This window comes from Macaca fascicularis, chromosome 20 (assembly GCF_037993035.2).
Source record: "Macaca fascicularis isolate 582-1 chromosome 20, T2T-MFA8v1.1".
NCBI classification, from domain to species: Eukaryota; Metazoa; Chordata; class Mammalia; order Primates; family Cercopithecidae; genus Macaca; species Macaca fascicularis.
This window is the reverse complement of record NC_088394.1, coordinates 27,122,098-27,143,860: the sequence shown is the minus strand read 5'-3', so window position 1 is coordinate 27,143,860 and position 21,763 is coordinate 27,122,098. Positions and strand designations below refer to the sequence as shown.

Below are 21,763 nucleotides of genomic sequence, written 5' to 3'. Positions count from 1 at the left end.
GTCTATGTCCCTCTTGGGGGACCCCAGCAGCCTCTGCCCTTGTTTCCTAGGGCAGGGCCTCTCTGGGTCTCATGAGATGCCCGCTCCCGGTGGGTTTTGTTGCCCCACGTCCGCCGTGGGGATTTTTCTCAGGAGCGCCTTGCCTGGGATTCCCCTTGCGTCTCAGACCCTCACCCTGTTTCGGGTTTCTTTCAGGGGCGTCCCTCCACTCCCAGGCCCCCGCCCGCGCCCAGCGTGGGGCGCCCCCTCTCCCCGTGCGGGCGGGCGCCGGAACAGTGTCGCCGGCCGCCTGCAGGTGTCTCCCCACGGAGGGGCGCGCGTCCCTGCGCCGTGGCCGCTGCCAGGCGCCAGCGGCTCCTTGCCGAGGTGCACTCGCGCTCCGGGCTCCGGGCGCGCCGGAGCCGCTCCTCCGCCGCCGCCCTCCCCGCCCGCCCGCCCCGCGCGCCCCCCGCGCCCCCTGCGCCCCGCCCCCACCCCGGGGTTGGGGGGGGCATGGGCCCGCGCCGCGTCCGCCGCCGCCGATCGCAGGCGCCAGAGCCCCGGGGCGCGGCGGGCAGCGGCCGCTGACGCGGGGCGCCGGCTGCCAACTTCGCGCGCGGAGCTCCCCGGCGGTGCGGTCCCGTCCCGGCGGCGCGGGCGGCATGAAGACGAGCCGCCGCGGCCGAGCGCTCCTGGCCGTGGCCCTGAACCTGCTGGCGCTGCTGTTCGCCACCACCGCGTTCCTCACCACGCACTGGTGCCAGGGCACGCAGCGGGTCCCCAAGCCGGGCTGCGGCCAGGGCGGGCGCGCCAACTGCCCCAACTCGGGCGCCAACGCCACGGCCAACGGCACCGCCGCCCCCGCTGCCGCCGCCGCCACCGCCGCGGGGAACGGCCCCCCTGGCGGCGCGCTCTACAGCTGGGAGACCGGCGACGACCGCTTCCTCTTCAGGAATTTCCACACCGGCATCTGGTACTCGTGCGAGGAAGAGCTCAGCGGGCTTGGTGAGTGCGCGCGGGCGGCGGCCAGCTAGGCTCCGGCTCCCCCGGGGCGGCGCGGCCACCGAGGCCCGAGTCCCGGACCCGCTCGCCCTCCTCCCGCCGCCTGGGCCCAGCTCCCGGCGCTCCGCCGGGCTGGGGGCGACGTTCCGGGGCAGGGGGCGCGCGCCGTTCCGGGGCCGGGGACCAGCGCGGGGGGACATGCGGGACGCTCCGCGGTGGAGAGGTGCAAGGCAGACCTCCTACCCTCTGCGGACGCCCCGCGGCTTTGGGGACGCTCCCGCGCCCCGGGAAGGCGCCCACCCCAGCTGCTGGTCAGAGGGGCGCGCGCTGCTTTCCGCGCCTCAACTCATCTCCACGCTCGCCCCCTCCTCCTCTTCCTTTCGCGGGGCACTAGATGCCCCCATCCACCCCGGAACGCCCCTGGGGGTGGGGGTGATGCATGGACTCCTGTTATCAGCCGCCCCTCCCGCCGCAGATCCACAGACCCGGGAGCCTTCCACCCCCATCGCCAACCCGCGCCCAACCTCTCAGACGGGAGTGGGGAGTGGGGGAGTCCACGGGCTCCCAGAAAGCTGCACCCGCCCAGAGGCACCCCTGTTGCCAGATGCCAGGGAGCCCTCTGTATCCTGGCCCCCTCCTGGGAGAGGCAGACTGGGGAACTGGGGACGGCTAGGCAAACTCCGGGTCGAGGAGTCCAGGAGGGCTTAGCTTAGCACAAGGCTCCCATTAGGTTCGGTGGGGGGACTGACTTTTCAGAAGGCAGATCAAGCTGTCCCCTTTGCGTGAACCCCCTCCTCTACATTCCAGAGGCAGCCTGGGCTGGAGTGCGTGTTTTGGAGGCAGACAGCCGGGCTGGGGCAGGGCCCAGGGGACAACTGCCCGACAGCCGGTTGTGCCACACAGCAGGTAGAGCTGGCTCAAAAGACGTGGTGTCTCAGAGGGGTGTCCAGGCGTGGGCACCCTCCTCAGTGAATTGACCTCTTTCTCCAAGGTTAAAACTCGTCCCTGCATGCCTAGCTCCTCAGTGTGGACACCACATATGTGTGTGTGCTCAAGGGTGGGTAAGAGCAGACCTCCACCCTTAGTTTGCCCTAAATAAGCCAGTGGCCTAAGTGGTTTAGAGGGCAGAGGGAGGAAGCTGTGAAGCGAACCCAGTGAAAAGCTCCAGGCCTTTGCACAGGCTGCATCCTCTGTCTGGAATGCCCTTCCCCGCCCCACCTCCTTCTCCAGGGGCTCCTGGTCAGTTTCACTGGGACTCTCTGGACCGCCTTCCAAGTCGGGACACTGAGGAGAGACAACCTTGTGAGCTCCCCGTTGGAGGGAGGGTCTCCATCTTTAGATCTCACCATCGCATTGCTCTGCCTGCCACACTTGGCGCTGCCTGACATTTTCTGGGGCCTGTTTTTGGTCACTAGCTTATAGTTCCTTCTCCCCATAGGAGGTCACTCTGTGAGGGCCAGCCCGGTTGGTTGGTCTCGTTCACTGCTGCCTCCGAGTAGTGTCTAGTGCTTATTAGGTCAGGTCCTCAAGAAACATTTGCAGGGTGCATACTGGATGGGGCCTTGGGACGATGAACCGGAGGTTTCCCGCCGTGCTGCCTCCTCTGTCTGGCTTCTGGGGGTGCCTGACCAAACTTTTCTGTGACTTGAACCGGGCTGGCTGTTTGTCAGAGATACATGGTGTTTGAATAGGGACCTGCCCCTGATTGGTTTCACCCCATCAGACCCACTTCTGCTTTACACTCAAGACTCAAATGTTTACTGTGGGATGCAATTAAAATTACTCACTTCAAAAGGCATCTTGGCCAAAAGTCTCTGCCTTGCGCACAGCCCAACCCTAATCTCTCACACAGAGGCCTCATAACACCTTGTTGTCAGAAACATCTTCGTCCTTGGAGGTAGACATCTTGCTGCTGTACATCTTTCTCCAAGTTCAAGAAGGTGTTTCCAAGGTTCAGGAGACCCAACCCTGGGGACATACCACCTCTGTGCACACACCTGAAAATACAATGGTGCATCTCTGGCACGGGAGTGGCCCTGTCTCTACCTCTGTGGAGTGTCCTGGTCCAAGCTGGTCAGCTGAGCCTCTTAATTGTTTGGAGTCTCTCTTGGCTGCTCCCTGAAGGTCACGGTCCCAGTACTTGCTACAGTTATTTCCCTGTAGTTCATTCAGGGCTTGACTTGGGATATTTAAGTATTTCAAAAGATGATTAATTGAAAATTATTTTAAAAGCAATGTTAGCTAACATTTATTGAGCCTTGAACGTGCACCAGGTCCTGCTGAAACTTCTCATCTCCTGAATCTTGTTGAATCCCGGCTGCCACCTTTGAGGCAGACACTTCTAGGGCACTTGCTTTTTCAGATGAGAAACTTAAGGCTCACAGGGGATTCTGGGAAGGGAGCTCAAATTGTCTTCTTGGGAACAGAAAGAAATCAGAGTGAAGGAATCGGGGAAGAGAATAGTATAGTTGAGGGGTCAGGGAAGTTGGCATTTTGGGGGGCTCAGTTAAGACCCTCACTCCCAATACTCTGTGAGTTAGAAATGCGGATGGTTAATTTGTTGGGTAAATAAAAGAAACCCACAGTTTCCTCTTGGTCACTGTGGGCTGGAGATCATCCCTCCCCCGAAATCACAATTTTCCTCTCTGAGAGCTTGGAAAATAGTTATCAGCTTGTCAGTGCTGGTGAGAAATTTGGGAATCGGAGCCAGCTGGGGTTGTTTCTGCAGCTGATCCTGTAGTGCCAAAATCCTGCCTTCTCCACCACTGTGGTCTTGAAAGGGTGATAAGTACCTGGCCTCAAACTTTTGTTGCCATGACAACCTTTCTTCTGGGTTCTGTGACTATTTTATTTTTTTACTCGAAGAGCAAAAAAAAAAAAAAAAAAAAAACAACACCCCAATAGTCCCCTGAACAAAATCCCGCCATCCCAACCCCCATACATCAAGGCTAAACTTCCCTCCCTTCCATGACACTACAGCAAAGCTTTCTTTCCTTCTGTGTGTTTCACGTGCACCCAAATGCAAACACCAACCAGGAGATCCTCACCGCTCCGTGAGAAGGAGCTGCTAAATGTTCCCTCCTCTCCAACGCCTGTTCGCCTGTTTGGTCATTCCTTTCTAGGCTCAGAAAAACCTCTCCCCACTCGGGCAGCCACAGGGGAACGTAATAAGCCCTTTTCCCACACTAAAAGTCTACAGCGTTCACCGAGAAAACTGCAGCCTGCCCTAAACAGACATACTTTCACCAGACCCTGGACAAAGAAACCTTTTCTCCTTGCTCCAAGAAGAGCACCCGTGTCCTTCCACAAACAGAAAGGGAAGCGTGGCCTCGACACAGAGTTACCCCAAGCCCTTCACACAAATTGGATTTCTCTTCTGGTTGAGATGCTGGGGAGGGGTTGGGTAGGGAGCAGACGCAAGCATCGTTCTGGTGGGTGTGGTGGGGGTGGCTGAGGAGAGGCCTGGAGGAGGGGAGAATGAAGGTCTAGGGTGGGGGCGACGGTGGGGCAGGTGGGGGGGCTTGTGCCAGCTGGGAGGACAGGCGACGTCCACACGCATTGGACTTCATCCCGTATGCTTTTGAGCTGCAGGAAAAGGGTGGCTCGGGAAGACTGGGGGGAGGTGGAGGGGTCTTGGGGGACTTGCCAGGCTGGCAGGAGGGGGGTGAGATTAGAGAGAGAAGGGAGAGACCAGTCCCAGGGCTGGGTGACGACGGGGTGGGTGTGAAGCCAGAAGACCCATGCGGATCCCAGGCTGGGAGCCAACATGCCGCACACTGCGGTGACCCCTCCCGCAGTCCCAGAGATGCTGGGGCAGAAAGGAGCATGTTTCCTTCAGACTCGAAAACACCCCCTCCCCTGTAGAACTGGTGGAAGTTCCACAGCCTCTTACAAGCAGCGTGGTTTCAGGCAGGCACCTCCCAGGGCTACTGTGTAGGTGGGGATCAGAGCAGCTAGCACCCACTGGAGGTGCAAGGATTTGGTGATGTAGGGCAGGGAGTGGGGAGCACCATCTCGGTGCGGCTGCCACCCCGGGCTGAGCCACCCACAGCCATCCATGTCTCCCACGGACTTCTGCAGCCATCCGTCCGCCTCTGCCATCACCCCCACTCCCCAGTTCATCCTGCACCCAGCATCCGAGTCATCATTAGATGTGGGGCACGGCACCGCCTTCCTGTCACTCAGAGTCAAGTCTCCAGCTAGCCTTCCCTGTACCTGTCTGGTCTTCCTTTCTTTTGAACAGAGAACCCCAGCTCTTCTGCTCAGTTCCCTAAATTATGCTGCTACAGTGTCACAAGTATGAGGACCCCTGTGATGTTCCCAACCAGGAGGTTTTTGGTGCTTGGGAGTATGTTAGTGTCATAGTCGATGGGTTTCATGTTGGGAGATTTGTTGGGCAAATATTTGCACAATGGAAGGCATTGCTCTAACTCCTCGACATGTTTTTTTTTTTTTTTTTTTTTTCTGGTCTTGTTCTGTCGCTCAGGCTGGAGTGTGGTATTGTGAGCACAGCTTATTGCAGCCTCCACCTCCTGGGCTCAGGCCATCCTCCTGCCTTAGCCTCCTGAGTAGCTGGGACCACAGGTGTACGCCACCATACCCGGCTGATTTTTGTATTTTTTTGTATAGACAAGGTTTCACTATGTTGCCCAGGATGGTCTCAAATTCCTGGGCTCAAGCTATTTGCTTCCCAAAGTGCTGGGCCTCCCAAAGGGCTGGGATTGCAGGCGTGAGCCACTGTGGCTGGCCTGACAAGTATTACTTCCTTTCATCCGCATATAGCCCTATGAGGTGGGTGCCCTGGTTGCTCTCATTCCCAGATGAGTAAACAGAGGCACAGAGAGGTGAAGTGAGTTGCCCAAGGTCACACAGCTAGTAAGTGGCAAAGCTGGGATGTGTACCCAGGCGGGAGGCTCCAGAGCCTGGCTGTTGCCTGCTGTGCTGTGCTGCCCCCCAGTCTCCCCAGTCCAGCTCACTCAGGGTCCCTTGGTTCCTCCAACCAGGCTCGTTGGGCAGAGCACTGCATCTGGAGTCACAAGCCCTGGGTTTGGCTCCAGGCTTTGATGCCAACTTGCTGAGTGGCTTTGGAGAAATCATACTCCCTCTCTCTCTGGTCTTTTCTTTCCTCGTGTGTAAAATGGAGTTTTGTTGAGTGTTTCGTGTGGATGATGGAGGTGACAGAGCCCTGTCCCGTGACCCATCACAGGGTTTGGGCCCAGATGGTCCAGGTTCCAGTCCTCATACCACTGTCGGCTGCTGTGTGGCCTTGGGTAGGAGTCTGCCCTCTCTGGGCCCCAGTTTCCTTGGTTGGGGCATGAGGATGATCCTATCTGCCCCACCATAGCATCATTGGGGTTGATCCAGATAACGTGGTCCCAGCACTTCACTGGCCACAGCCAGCACTTGGTAAATGGGACTTGCTGCCATCGAGTCTGTGGCTGCAGACAGGTTGCCCACGTGTCACATCTGAACTGTGTATCTGTTTGGTTTGGCCCTGCAGTGTTCACAGTGTCTTTGAATAAGTTGCCAACATTTGAATATGGAGCCACTTCATAGAAACATCTGGATTTATGGCGTTTCTTGAAAACCTGGCAGATGGAGTCTGTACTTCCAATGGGAGTGAGTGGAGCTGCTCCTTGCAGGAGTCCACGGTCCCCCAACCCCCACCTGTTCTGCCCCCACTTTACATGAATTGCTGCCCTTCCCCTCTAGGGTCTCAGGCCTCCAAACCTCAGTTTGGACGCCTGGTCCATTGGTCCATCCTGCCAACCGGTCAGTCAGAAGCCAGTGCATCCCACCTAGCCCTGCAGCTCCCCCTGCTCCTGGCCTTGACTTCATGGTCTGTTTCTCTACCCAGTGGCTGGAGGGTTCCCTGTTCCATTGGAGGCGGATCACCCCCGTTCTCCACTCTGGACCCTTCCTCACTCAGTCACAGTCGAATGCCTTCCAGGGACTGCCAGGAAGTCTGCAATCTGCCTTGCTGCCTCCTGCCCTTCCCTGCTCCTCTCCACCCCCACTCTTCTCCAGCCACACCGGCCCCTTTACCAGCTCTCCGACAGGCTGAGGCTTTTGTACTCGCTGTTCGTCGCCTCCAGGAACTCTTCCATAAGACAACCCCGTGCAAGTCTCTGCTCAAATGTCCTCCTGTCTGTGAGGCCTTCCTGGACCGCCCCACTGGAATCAGCCGCTTCGCCGCCCGCCGGCACTCCCCTGCACCCCCGATGTCCCCACTGCGTATCACACTGGCTTCTCTCTATCGTCCATCTCCCTGCTGGGACGCTGGCTCCCTGAGGACAAGTCTTGTCCCAGTCACATCGTGCTGTCCCCAGAGCCTACATGAGCTGGCACGTCAATGCCGTAGGACTCAGTGTGGCAGCTCGTTCAGGTTCTGGGAGGCAGCACCGTATGACAGGGACCAAGTCTTCAGGAGGGACTCAGGGAACACCTGTGGAACGCACTGGGGCTCTGGGGACTTCTCAGGGCTTCTGTGGGCAGTGAGAGGCGGGGCTCTGTACTCCGTGCCTGTCATTCCCGTGGTTTGTCAGATGTTCTTCTTTCTTCCCTGCTCCCTCTCTTGGTTTATTTCCAAGGAGAGGTGTTTAGTGGCATCCTGTGGGGAGCTCACGGTCACTCCCCCGTGTTTAAATTCTGGGGTGCCAGACTCAGAGCCATCTTGTGAGGATGCTGCAACCTCGGGCCTCTGCTGCCTTCAGGACGGTGCAGGTTGGGCTCTTTTGGTCCCAAGTGATGGAAACAAACTCGACCCCAGATAAGAATAAAAGGGGAATGGGCCAGGCACAGTGGCTCACGCCTGTAATACCAGCACTTTGGGAGGCCGAGGTGGGCAGATCACCTGAGGTCTGGAGTTTGAGACCAGCCTGGCCAACATGGTGAAATCCCATCTCTACTAAAAATACAAAAATTAGACGGGTGGTGGCAGGCAGCTGTAGACCCAGCTACTCGGGAGGCTGAGGCGGGAGAATTGCTTGAACCCAGAAGGCACAGGTTGCAGTGAGCTGAGATCGCGCCACTGCCCTCCAGCCTGGGGGACAGAGCAAGACTCCGTCTTAAAAAAAAATGGAAAAAATAAATAAATAAAAGGGGAGTTTATTAGAACAATGCTAGCTGGGCACAATGGCTCACGCCTGTAATTCCAGCACTTTAGCATCCCTTGAGGAGTTCAAGACCAGCCTGGGCAACATAGTAAGACCCCCATCTCTGCAAAAAAAAATAAAAATTAGGTAGTGTGGTGGTGTGTGCCTGTAAGTCCCAGCTACTTGGGAGGCTGAGGTGGGAGGATCCCTTGAGCCCAGGCGTTTGAGGCTGCAGTGAGCTGTGATCATGTCACTGTGCTCCAGCCTGGGCAACAGAGGGAGACCCTGCCTCAAAAATAAATAAAAATAAAAATAGCAAAATGCTACAGCTGACAGAGTCCCCAGAAAAGGTGAAATCACCACCCCTCAGAGGTCAGAGCCAGGGCCACTGGGCTCCTGGAAGCTGGACCTTCCCTTGGATCCAGAGCCACCAACTAAAATCCCACAGGGGCCAGGCTGGAAAACTACGAGAGTGAGGTGAGGAAGGGGTAGGGGCCTGCGGGGGCTGGGCAACTGCTTTGTGGTTCCAGAAGGCTTTCTCACCGCAGGAGGGGGTGCTCGTGGGATGCCTAGTGGTCCATTTTTGTTCCAAACTCCCAGTTTTTATATGACATCTGTTGATTGTTCACGTTTGGCAACAAATCCATTTTTTTAAAAAGACATCTGATCTGCAGGTCAAAATCAAGCCCTTTCGAGGGGTGGGTAGACCCTTGTCCCATCAATTTGCAACTTCTAGGCCAGAGTTTTGCTCTTGACAGGATTGAGTTCCCAGCTCCCAGTTGTTTTTCTTTTTATGTAAAAATATTTGTAATAATAATATTTTATTATTTTATTATTATTACGTTTTTGAGATGGAGTCTTTCTCTGTCACCCAGGCTGGAGTGCAGTGGTGCAATCTTGGCTCACTGCAACCTCCACCTCCTGGGTTTAAGCGATTCTCTTGTCTCAGCCTCCTGAGTAGCTGGGATTACAGGCACGCGCCACTATACTGGGCTAATTTCTGTATTTTTAGTAGAGACAGAGTTTCACCATGTTGGCCAGGCTTGTCTCCAATTCCTGACCTCAGGTGATCCATCTGCCTCGGCCTCCTAAAGTGTGGGCAGTATGGGTGAGATGTGGAAGAGGACCTGGCCCCAAGCTTGCCTGGAGGAGGCAGGGTCCCCTCTCAGGGGCTATCCTTCTTCTCCGATGGCGGGGACTGGGAATGGGAGGTGATGGAGGTTGAGGAGGGTCAGTGTTTCTGGAAGCAGAGCTGGGGTGGGTGTTTGGGCTGGAGCTTGGCGAGGGCAGTGGCCGTGGTAGCCTTGTCCCATGTCCTGGCCTCGCAGAGCGTGCATCAGAGATAGCCACGGGAGAGGAGAGGAGGAGGAGGGCAGGAGACAGAGTCATTGTGAGGAGTGGGGGAGGGGGTGATAGACACAGGTTGGGTGGCACACACAGAATCTGAGAGGGACGCAGAGAGAGGCTGCAGGGGGGACCGAGGAGACCAGAGAGGGAGTGACCAACAGAGAGCAAGGCAGACACATACAGAGGGAGCGAGCTAGGAGAGAGACAGAGACACAGAGAGAGATGAGGAGACGCAGAGGGAGATCGAGGCACATGCGCCACATCGGGTGCACACCCGGACAGAGATGCAGAGAGCAGCAATGAGACAGAAACAGACAGAGACGGAGAAAGGGAGAAATATGTGGGCAGAGAAAGAGATACACGTGTGTGCACACACGCATGCATGCACAGACACACACAAGTGCACGTGCACTCACGCACAGGGAGGAGGGTGCCCGAGAAGCTGGAGAGGAGAGAGGCGAGCGAGGGGAGCCCGAAATAGCCCAGGGGAGGCGGCAGGAGCACACGTGGCCCTTCCCACCTCCCCGTGCTTTTTTCCAGGAAACCCCTACAGGGGAAGTGACTCTTTGAGGCCTCAGCCCTGGGGGAAGGGCTGTGTCCCATCCAGACAGATGGAGAAGGTCAGACCCTCCCTCATCCGACTCTGCCCTCCTGTCTCCCTCTATCCCCCCAGTTGGCGGCAGTGGGTGGGTGCAGTGTTTGGAGGATGGGGGCTTCATTTCATCACTGACCCCTCTTCATGTTGCCCAAATAATAATAATGATACACTAATAATAACAACAAAAAGAAGTCTTATGTAAAGTGTGACTAGAAGAATACAAACATCTTAGGAAAACAGTGCTATTTTTATTAGTCATTCACACTCCAAGCAAACGTGGCATGTGGGAAGCAGCTTCTCCCTAAGTCAACTTGATTACCTCTGTCCCCTCTGGACATGTTTGTGGGGCTTCTGCTCCCCTTTGTCTAGGTCTGTGTGTCCCCCCTTCTCTCTGGGCTGCTTTGCACCCTGGTTTCTCTATAGGGGATCCTTTTCTGGAAGAGGGGACGGGAGGCTGAAACCCCCACTCCTCTAGCCCCTTGGACACTACTGGCCACACTGTCTGCCCCCCTCTGCCAGCCTTGTCCCAGGCAGCCCCACTTGGCCCGAGCCCCACCTTGAGGGAGATCTTCTGGGTGGTCCTGGAAGGGGCACAGAGGAGGAAGATCCTCTCCAGAACACAGTTGGTTGGGGCAGGGAGGCAAAAGACTTAGACACGAGTCACTGCCTCTGCTTGGTGGATCTCTCCATGTGGGGATCCCACAGGCATCTTAGATTAACGTGTCCCTACCTAATCATCTATTTTCTGCCCTCCTCAGCCAGGGCAGGTTGGGCTATGCTGTCCCAGCTATCTGCAGCAATCTGCACACGTGGGAGGTTGCAGACAACCCTAGTGGACTTCTTACTCCTGTGACATGTCCATAGTAGGTCAGTGGGGGACTCTACTTCTTGGTGACCTCACTGGGTACCCGGATAAAGGATGCTCCATCTCTGAGTTTCCATGGCTGTCGAGGCAGGAAAGGGTATGAGTCCTTGCTTAGAAGTGGCATGTACCATCCTGCTTGCATCTCATTGGTCAAGGCAAATCACATGGCCATGTCCACCTTTTCAAGGACTGGAGAATTTCGGTCCTACCATGTGCTTAGAGAGCAGAGACCTGGGGCCGGCAGGATGGCACACAACTGTAATCCCAGCACTTTGGGAGGCTGAGGTGGGAGGATTGGTTGAGGCCAGGAGTTTGAGACCAGCCTGGGCAACATAGCAAGACCCAATCTCTAAAAAAAATTTTTTTTTAATTAAAAAGAGAAAGAAAGTAGAAACCAGGGAACATTGATGACAGGTTGAACATTGGTGGCACAGATGACTCCCCCACACCCCACCCCTGCCCCTCTCTTAGCGCCATCTCAACAAATGACAGCTCCATCTTTCCAGTTTCTCAGGCAAAAGACCTTGGAGTTGTCTTTGACTCCTTTCTCTCTCTCCTCACAGACACAAACACACACTCATCCTCACACAGCTCATTTAATCTATGGGCATATCCTGCTGACTCTTTTCCCAAACACATCCAGAGTCCCACCATTTCTCCCCATCTCCTGGTCTGAGCCTGCACTCTCTCTGGCCTGGGTGACTGCAGCATCCCACTCACTGATCATCCTGCTTCTGTTTGTCCCCCACTGTGCTGAGCAATCCTACTGCATACTGCTGGAGTCCCTCCGCTCAGACCCTCCGGTGGCTCCTATGTCATTCCCGGTAAAGCCAATGTCCTCCCAGTAGCTACAAGACCTGCCATCACCTGCCCCATTACTCTCTGCCCCATCTCCCGTGATGCGCTTCCTCACTGTTTCTGCTGCAGCCCCACTGTCCTGTTGCACACACACCTCCAGGCATGCTCCTGCCCCAGGGCCTTTGCACGTGCAACTCCCTTAGCCTGAAACTCTTTCTCCAGATTTCCACCCCGTCACTTCCCTCAAACGTTCCTTGTGAATGAGGTCTTCCTTGGCCACTCTATTTAAAGTCACAGTCACCTCCCCACCTTATTCCACTACGCAGCTTGTTTTTTGTTTTTTTTTTCATAACACTTCTCCCTACCTGACATGCTGCCAATTGCTCGATCTACCTCCATGCCTCAGTGATGTGCAGCCCACGCTTTTGAGAATCACTGTCTGAAAATCAACTCTTTGTTTTACGAACAAGGAAATGCACGTCTCTTCAGGGAAAGACACTTTTCCAAACCATCCCCTAGTCCCTGGCAGAACTGGCACCAGAACCTGGAGCCCTGCTTTCTAGTTGCTGATCTTTGACTATCCCTTAAGGTTCTGCTAGACCTTGACCTTCAGTTTTATGACTTATGCCCTGTTGGTCAGAATAGCTGTTATTCAAAAAATGCCCACCCCAACCAAAAGCCAAATTTCCTGGGACTACTAGGTAATGAACACTTGGGATGACTCAGAAGGAGAGGCTACACATTCTCATTCCTTCTGTCATTCATTTTCATGAGCACCTACTCTGTGCTAGGCTTTGTCTAGCTGCGGGGGACTGTAGCAGGAAACAAGACGGATGAGGGTTTTAGTTTCACGGAGCTTCCATTCCAGAGAAGGAAGACAGATGACAGGAGGTGGTTTCTTCATTTGTGCATGTAACCTAAATTTATTAAGCCCTTACTAAGGTCATTGTGGATTCAGTGGGGTACAAAGCAGACAGTCCTTATCTTCATGGAGCTTGCATTCTGGAGACAATGAGAACAGATACATTGGTGATGGCGGCTTATATGGCACCAGTTGCAGACCAAAAATGACCCCTGGAACTTGGGATCAGGAAGCAGTTGGGCTCCTCTGAGTGGGTGAAGGCTAATAGGCTCTTGACTGTATAAGCCATAACCTTTTTGTGACTTTTGAAGCCTGCTTTACATTTTTCCTCTAATGGTGATGGAGTAGAATTTTGAGACGCAAGGCCGTCTTTCCAAAAGGCACCAAACCCTTACCTGCTGGCCGAGTTGTTCCGACCCTTGAAGTATTTCCAGGATACCTATTTCTATCTTTAAAGATCTGTCCTCCTAGCTGGGTGCAGTGGCTCACGCCTCCAATCCCAGCCCTTCTGGAGGCTGAGACAGGAGGATTGCTTGAGGTGAGAAGTTCAAGACCAACATAGCAAGACCCCATCCTACAAAAAACATTAGCCAGGTGTGGTGGTGTGCACCTGTGGTCCTAGCCATTGAGGAGGCTGAGATGGGAGGATTGCTTGAGCCCAGGAGTTCTCGGCTGCAGTGAGTTGTGATCCCACCACTGCACTCCAGCCTGGGTGACAGAGTAAGATCTTGACTCTGAAAAAAAAAAAAAAAAAAAAAAAAGATTTGCTCTCCTTTGTAATAAGAGATCATTTGGAAGGATATTCTGGAAATTGTCTTGTCTCCTTTGGTATTCATTCATTCATTCATTCATCCATCCATCCATCACATCTGTTAAGCACCTACTCTGTCCCAGGTCCTCTGCTAGGCATCAGGTTCACTAGGTGAACTTCATAAATAAGGTTCCTGCCCACAAGGAGCATCCATTCTAGTGGAGAGAGAGAAAATAAATAAGTTAAACCATAGATAAATCAATAATTTCATATAGAGATGTAGTGCTTTGAATTCCATGAAACAGAGTCGTGAGGTAGCTCAGGTGGAGTTTTGGATACAGTGTTGGGGAGACCTTCTTTGACAAGGTGACATCTGAACTGAGGCCTGAACGACTTTAAGAAGGCAGCCAGGCTGGGCGCGGTGGCTCACGCCTGTAGTCCCAGCACTTTGGGAGGCCAAGGCGGGCATGGTGGCGGGCGCCTGTGGTGCCAGCTACTCGGGAGGCTGAGGCAGGAGAATGGCGTGAACCCAGAGGGGCAGAGCTTGTGGTGAGCCGAGATGGCACCACTGCACTCCAGCCTGGGCGACTCTGCCTCAAAAAAAACACAAACAACCAAAAAAAAAAAAAAAAAAAAAAAAAGAGGGCAGCCATAGAGTTCTTGAGGGAGTAGAGAGGAGCATTCTAAGCACAATAAGTTAGTCCTTGCTGATTGATCACTTTAATTTTCCACTTTTCTTTCCACTTGAGATAGGGTCTCAGTCTCTTGCCCAGGCTGGAGTGCAATGGTGCAATCACAGCTCACTGCAGTCTTGACCTTTCAGGCTTAGGTGATCCTCCCTTCTCAGCCTTCCGAGTAGCTGGGACTACAGGCATGTGTCACCATGCCCACCTAATTTTTAAATTTTTTTTTGTAGAGGTGGGGTCTTGCTATGTTGCTCAGGCTGGTCTTGAACTTCTGGGCTCAAGTGATCTTCCTGCCTTGGCCTCCCTAAGTGTTGGGCTGACAGGCATGAGCTACCACACAGTCCAGTTTTCTACTTAAGGAATTTCTTTTAAAAGGAATTGAAAGGAATTTTAAAAGGAATTTAAAAAGATTTAAATAAAAAGCCTCTGTTTGATGAGTTTCCTTTTCTCATTCCTGCTCCTGTGTATTTTGTGGGTTTTCTTCTCTTTCTATTGGCTTTGTCTTGCTCAAGTCTACCAATGGTGATATGGGCCCTGGTAAAAATTGCTTTCCAGACCTCCAGAGAGAGCTGACTGGCTTGAAACCTTTACATAGGATCTATACTGAGACTGTACATCCTCAGGCCCCAGGCCTGATTTGTTCTACCCTTCTCCCTTTTTTTTCTCCAGCCCAGGTCTTGTCATCTTAGCTGTTTAATTGCCCCCTTCTCCATCTTTAAAAAAAAAAAAAGCCTCATTACTCTTGTATTTATTGATTGTGTTTTTTCAAATTTTCTGATATATCCTAGTTTTCTTTTGTTTGACTTTTCTGAGGTTTGTTAATGTTTGCAAGTTTTTACATGGAAAATTTTGTTTTTTTCATAGTTAAAAAATTATGAATGCATTTAATGCTATGAGTTTGCCTCTGAGCACTGCTTTAGCCATATCCTATAAGTGCAGTGCTTTAAAATGCAGCACTTTCTTTGAGATGATTTTCTAAAGATTATGCAATGACAATTTTGTTTCTAAAAGTTCAGAAATTTTGATTTTATTACTTCATTGATCCAAAATTATTTAGTAGAGCATTACAAATTTCCCAGTATAGGCCAGGTGCAGTGGTTCATGCCTGTAATCCCAGCACTTTGGGAGGCTGAGGTGGGAGGATCACTTGAAACCAGGAGTTAGAGACCAGCTTGGGCAACATAGTGAGGCTCTGTCTATTAAAAAAATCCCAGTGCGGCCGGGCGCGGTGGCTCACGCCTGTAATCCCAGCACTTTGGGAGGCCGAGGCGGGCAGATCACAGGGTCAGGAGATTGAGACCATGGTGAAATCCCGTCTTTACTAAAATCACAAAAAATTAGCCAGGCGCAGTGGCGGGCGCCTGTAGTCCCAGCTACTCAGGAGGCTGAGGCAGGAGAATGGCATGATCCCGGGAGGCAGAGCTTGCAGTGAGCCGAGATAGCGCCACTGCACTCCAGCCAGGGGGATAGAGCAAGACTCTGTCTCAAAAAAAAAAAAAAAAAAAAAAAAAAAAAAAAAAAAAAAATCCCTGTGCCTTGTCTTATTTGCTTAATTTTTTTTGTCATTAGTTTCTAATTTACTGAAGGATAGAGAAAGTAGCCTATGCAATTTCTGCCTTATAATTTTTCCATAAATGTTTTATTTGAAAAAGCAGGTATATTCCCTGTGTGCAGTTTAAAGCAGTTTTATAGATAGTATTATTTAAGGGCTTTATGTTGTTATATATATTTTTTCAGACAGAGTCTTGCTCTGTCACCCAGGCTGGAGTGCAGTGACACCATCACGTCTCACTGCAGCTTCAACTTCCTGGGTTCAAGTGATCCTTCCATCTCAGCCTCCTGAGTAGCTGGGACTACAGGTACATGCTACCACACCTGGCTAATTAAAAAAAATTTTTTTTGGTAGAGATGAGGTCTCACTATGTTGCCAAGGCTGGTCTCAAACTATTGGCCTCAAGCAATCTTCCCACCTCAGCCTCCCAAAGTGCTAGGATTACAAGTGTGAGTCACTGCACCCGGCCTCTAAATTGTTATTTATTTATCTTTACTCTCTTTATCTGCCAAAAACTGGGTGAGGTAGGTTAATCTCTTTCTCTTCAATAGGATTCTTCCCCTTTTTACTTGAATTTCTGATAGTTTTTGTTTTCATAAAAAAGTTTGAGTCTATGTTATTCATCACAAGAAGATTCTTGACAGTTATATTTTCATTGTGGAATTGTGGATTTTATCTTTTGTCAAGATAAAATGGCTATTTTCCCCCAGCGAATGCTTTTTACTTTGCATTCTATTTTTTCATATTTTAATATTCCTATCCCTGCTTTCTTTCGATTGTATTCCCTTGATATATTTCTTACTAGACTTTTTATTTTAACTTTTCCATGTCTTTTTGTTAGGTGAATATCTGGTAAGAACATAGAGTTAGCCTTATTTACTTATTTTTTGGTACAACCCGAGGGTCTTAACCAAATACTATTTACTTCAATAACAAATACACTTGGTCTCACTTCTTTCACTTCTTTCTTTTGGTTGAATGTTTTTGATTTTTAGTTTTTTTTTTTTTTAATCTTTCACTACATAGATTAGGTTTTGCTTCTTTTCTTCTCTACTAATGATTTAAAAAGCATACATACTGATGTTAATTCTGTTTTTAATACTTGGACTTCCATTTTTGTTATAATTATGAAGAACAAAACAGCATATATTGCGTATTTCCTGGTAGGATGAGAAAATTAGTTGCTCTTGAATTCTGTTTTTTATTCATAAATGCCACAATCATTGCAACTTAATTCTGTGCTTAACTGGTTTCATGGCTAATTGCAAGTCCTTTTTGTAAACTTTCCCCCTTTTTTATTCATATGGGGGAATACATTTTGAATGCTAGACATGATGGTCTATGCCTGGTCACCGTCTATGTGCTGGGTCCCATGATGGAAGCTGGATTCAGTGAAGAGGATGACTAGGTTCCTGTCCTCATGGAACTTCCAGTCGCCTTTGTGCTCATGCGCATGTGTGTCTGTGTGCGTGTGCGTGATACACAAAGAAGCAAACTTTTCCCTCTCTGAGCAGGTGGCATCTGAGTGAGACTGGAAGACTGAGAGGAAGCCGGCCACAGGTGATCAGAGGAAGCCGTGTCCAGGCAGAGGACATGGCAGGTGCAAAGGCTTTGCACAGGCTTTGTGCAGGGATAGAGCGGGGCGAGTTTGAGGAGCAAGGACAAGCCTGATGCGCCAGAGTGCAGTGAACCCGGGAGCCAGGGAGTGGTGATGTGAGACCGGAAGCAGAGGCGGGCCACGAAGACTGGACTTCCGGCCGGGCTTGGTGGCTCAAGCCTGTAATCCCAGCACTTTGGGAGGCCAAGGCGGGTGGATCACGAGGTCAGGAGCTTGAGACCATCCTGGCTAACACGGTGAAACCCCGTCTCTACTAAAAATACGAAAAATTAGCCGGGCGTGGTGGCACGCAGCTGTAATCCCAGCTACTCGGGAGCCTGAGGCAGGAGAATCGCTTGAACTTGGGAGGCGGAGCTTGCAAGTGAGCTGAGATCGCGCCGCTGCACTCCATCCTGGGCGACAGAAGGAGACTCCGTCTCAAAAAAAAAAAAAAAAAAAAAAAAAGAGTGGATGTCCTCCTCAATGCACGTGGCACACTCCTCAGAGCTTGTTTTCCTAGCAATATCTCTCCAGGGCCTGAGGATGCAGATGGCCTCCTGGCTAGGCACAGACCCCACAAGTTTAAACCTTCCCCCTCAACATCCTGCGGTCAGCTCTGCTTGTGTTCTGGCATCTGGTGGTGAGGAAGCGATGTCTGAGGTCAGCCCCAGTTTTTGTTCCTTTATGGGCAACGTTATTATTATTTTTCCTGAATTCCTAGATGATTTTTCCCATTCATCTTCAAAATAGAGAATTTCATGATGGAATATATAAATGTTGGGTCTTTAATTTTTATTTAGTTTGTATTTTTCTGGAGAAAGAACCTTGCTCTTTCCAGCCCCGGCTGGAGTGCAATGGCGCGATCTCAGCTCACTGCAACCTCCTCCTCCGGGGTTCAAGTGATTCTTCTGCTTCAGACTTCCGAGTAGCTGGAATTACAGGCGCTTGCCACCATGCCTGGCTAATTTTTGTGTTTTGAGTAGAGGTGGGGTTTCACCATGTTGCCCAGGCTGGTCTCGAACTCTTGTGCTCAGGAAATCCACCTGCCTCAGCTTCCCAGAAATGTTAGGTTTTTAATTGGCCTGGTACTTGTTGAGGTCAGCTTAGGAAGACTTGATTTTATTATTATTATCATCATTTGAGGTGGAGTTTCGTTCTTGTTGCCCAGGCTGGGGTGCAATGGTGCGGTCTTGGCTCACTGCAACTTCTCTGGCTCCTAGGCTCAAGTAATTCTCCTGCCACAGCCCCTCAAGTAGCTGAGACTACAGAAGCACACCACCATGCCCAGCTAATGTTTGTCTTTTTTGTAGAGACAGGGTTTCACCATGTTGCCAGTCTGGTCTTGAACTCCTGGTCTCAAGTGATCTGCCCACCTTGGCCTCCCACAGTGCTGGGATTACAGGCGTGGGCCACGGCTTCTGGCCAATACACTTTATTTTTTAAAGCAGTTTTAGTTTCACAGCAAAATTGAGCATAGAGTATCGATCGACACATCCCAGATCCCCACTTTCTTCACATATGCATAGCCTCTCCCATTATCAACATCTCCCACCAGAGTAGTACATTGGTAACAACTGATGGGCCCTCACTGGCATGTCACTATCACCCAAAGTCCATAGTTTACATTAGGGATCACTCATAGCGTTGCACATTCTGTAGGCTTGGACAAATGTGTAATGACATGGACCCATCATTGTAGTATCAGACAGAGTCATTTTACCACCCCCCAAAAATCCCCCATGCTCTACCTTTTTGTCCTTTATTTCCCCCAAACTCCTGGCAACCGCATTGATCCTTTTACTGTCTCCATGGTTTTGCCTTTTCCAAAAACTGTCATACAGTTGGAATCACACAGGATGTAGCCTTTTCAGACTGGCTTTTTCATTTAGCAATGTGCATTCATGGCCGAGCATGGTGGCTCACGCCTGTAATCCTGGCACTTTGGGAGGCTGAGGCAGGCAGATCACCTGAGGTCAGGAGTTCGAGACCAGCCTGGCCAACATGGCAAACCCCCATCCCTACTAAAAATGCAAAAAGTTAGCCAGGTGTGGTGGCACACGCCTGTAATTCCGCTTACTTGGGAGGCTGAAGCAGGAGAATCACTTGAACCCTGGAGGCGGAGGTTGCAGTGAACCAAGATTGCACCGCTGCACTCCAGCCTGAGTGACAGAGGGAGATTCTGTCTCGGGGGAAAAAAAAAAAAAGCATTTGTTGCCTCCATGTCTTTTCATGGCTTGATAGCTTGTTTCTTTGTAGTGCTGATAATATATGCCATCGTCTGGGTGTACCGTAGTTTATCCACTCACCTACTCAAGGGCATCTTTGTTGAGTCCAAGTTTTGGCAATTATGAATCAAGCTGCTATAAACATGTATGTGCAGTTTTTTTATTTGGGTATAAGTTTTTAACTTCAACGAACTACCAAGGAGCACAATTTTTGGGCAGTATGGTAAAGGTATATTTAGTTTTGTAAGAAGCTGCCAAAAGATGTTTCCTTTCTTTCCTCTCTTTCCTCCCTCCCTCCCTCCCTCCCTCCCTCCCTCCCTCCCTCCCTCCCTCCCTTCCTTCCTTCCTTCCTTCCTTCCTTCCTTCCTTCCTTCCTTTCTTTCTTTCCTTTCTTTCTTTTCTTTTCTTTTCTCTTTTTTTCTTTTTCCCTCCCTCCCTCCCTCCCTCCCTCTCTCCCTCCCTCCCTTCCTTCCTTCCTTCCTTCCTTCCTTCCTTCCTTCCTTCCTTCCTTCCTTCCTTCCTTCCTTCCTTCCTTCCTTCCTTTCTTTCCTTTCTTTCTTTTCTTTTCTTTTCTCTTTTTTTCTTTTTCCCTCCCTCCCTCCTTCCCTCCCTCCCTCCCTCCCTCCCTCCCTCCCTCCCTCCCTCCCTCCCTTCCTTCCTTCCTTCCTTCCTTCCTTCCTTCCTTCCTTCCTTCCTTCCTTCCTTCCTTTGTTGCCCAGGCTAGTCTCGAACTCCTGGACTCAAGCCATCCTCTTGCTTTGGCCTCCCAAAGTGCTGGATTACAGGCATGTGCCATCATGCCTGGCTAATCTGTGTGTTTTTAGTAGAGATGGGGTTGTACCATATTGTCCAGGCTGGTCTGGAACTCCTGAGCTCAGGCAATCCACCTGCCTCGACCTCCCAAAAATGTTGGGTTTTTAATTGGCCTGGTATTTGTTGAGGTCAGCTTAGGAAGACTTGATTGTATTATCATCATTTTTGTTATTTAATCCAGTTTTGTTTTTATTTTTGTTTTTGTTTTTTTCAGACAGGATCTTACTAAGATGCCTAGGCTGGAGTGCAATGGCACAATCATGGCTCACTGCAGCCTTGACTTCCTGGGCTCAAGCAATCCTCCCACCTCAGCCTCCTCAGTAGCTGGGACTACAGGCATGGCCACCATGCCAGGCTAATTTTTGTATTTTTTATAGAGATAGGGTCTCACCATGTTGCCCAGGCTGGTCTCGAACTCCTGGGCTCAAGCAGTCCTCCAGTTTTGGCCTCCCAAAGTGCTGGGATTACAGGCGTGTGCCACCGCACCCTGCCCAAACCATCTTTCATAGTGGCTGTACCATTTTTAATTCCCCTGGCACTGAGTGAGAGCTCCTGTTGCTCCACATGCTTGTTAGCATTTGATGTTGTCAGTGTTCTGGGTTTTACATTTTAAGTGTACGTTTCTCCTATTCCAGTTGCTACTATTTTATACCATTCATCCAGGCTATCCGTGCAGGCTACCCATCTTCAGGGATACCACTTATTTATGGAATTGCTTTCTGTCCTCTGACCTCTATGTCTCTCGTTTTCTCTGTCATAATTTTAATGTTCTTTTTGTCTCCTTCTTTTGTATTCCAAAATAGTTTAGAAAGTTTGTCCTCCAGCTGTTGGTACCTCTGAATGTTTGAGAGAGGACTCCGAGCCTCAAACCCTTTATACTTTTCTATGCTCGTGATCAAAGCTCTGTTAGACCAGCTTTGAGGATGCCTTTGCCTGGCCTGAGAGATCTCCTCTTGCTTTCCACCCACTGGGCTCCAGCCTGGCTTCTGTTTGTCTTCTAAAGGATGGCCAAGGAGGTACTTTCACCAAAGCCAGAGGAGGCTGTAGGCCCTAGTTCCAGTTCCATCTCAGAAAAGACACAGAAAAGAAAGAAACAGTGTCTCTGCCCCAGTGTTGTACCTAATTATGTCCATGACTCATATCAAAATACCTCGTCTTTGGCAGGGAATTAACTTTCTGGAGCTCCGTGCCACTAACACTCTACATTGTTGATTCAATTTTCCGTAGGATTGAGTCTGCTCCTTGTGGCTTCAAATGTGTATTTTTGCTCTGCGTTTGCATTTTTAGCTCCTTTTCAGCCCGTGCTTTCCCCATTTGGCTTCCACTTCACCTAGCCTGCCTTCCTGGCAGCTCTCCTTGGCTAAATCTGTTGTCTGATCTTCCGATCTGCCAAGTCTTCGTGATAGAGTTTATATTTTCTTAGGGACGCAAACACATGCTTTCGTGAATGACTGTGTTTCCTCTAACAGGCACGTCTCAAAGACCTGCTTTGATTGTCTACCTTGAGTATATCCTTCCTCTTTTTTAGGTGGTAGAATTCTCCCCAGTGTCTTATTTGCAACAATTTCCCCCTTTCTTTTCTGTATGGAAAGGT

At 51.1% G+C, this 21,763-nt stretch overlaps 1 protein-coding gene across 6 annotated transcripts in view; it reads left to right on the top strand.

Moving 5' to 3' along the window:
* The first annotated feature begins 368 nt into the window (after positions 1–368).
* GSG1L (GSG1 like) overlaps positions 369–21,763 on the top strand; it is a 274,733-nt gene continuing 253,338 nt past the window's right edge. For all 6 annotated transcript variants that reach the window (XM_074026828.1, XM_045383081.3, XM_045383082.3 and 3 more), the window contains exon 1: positions 369–984. In XM_074026828.1, the coding sequence (XP_073882929.1) occupies positions 642–984 (343 nt within the window). In that variant the 5' untranslated portion in view covers positions 369–641. The remainder of the gene's footprint in view (positions 985–21,763) is intronic.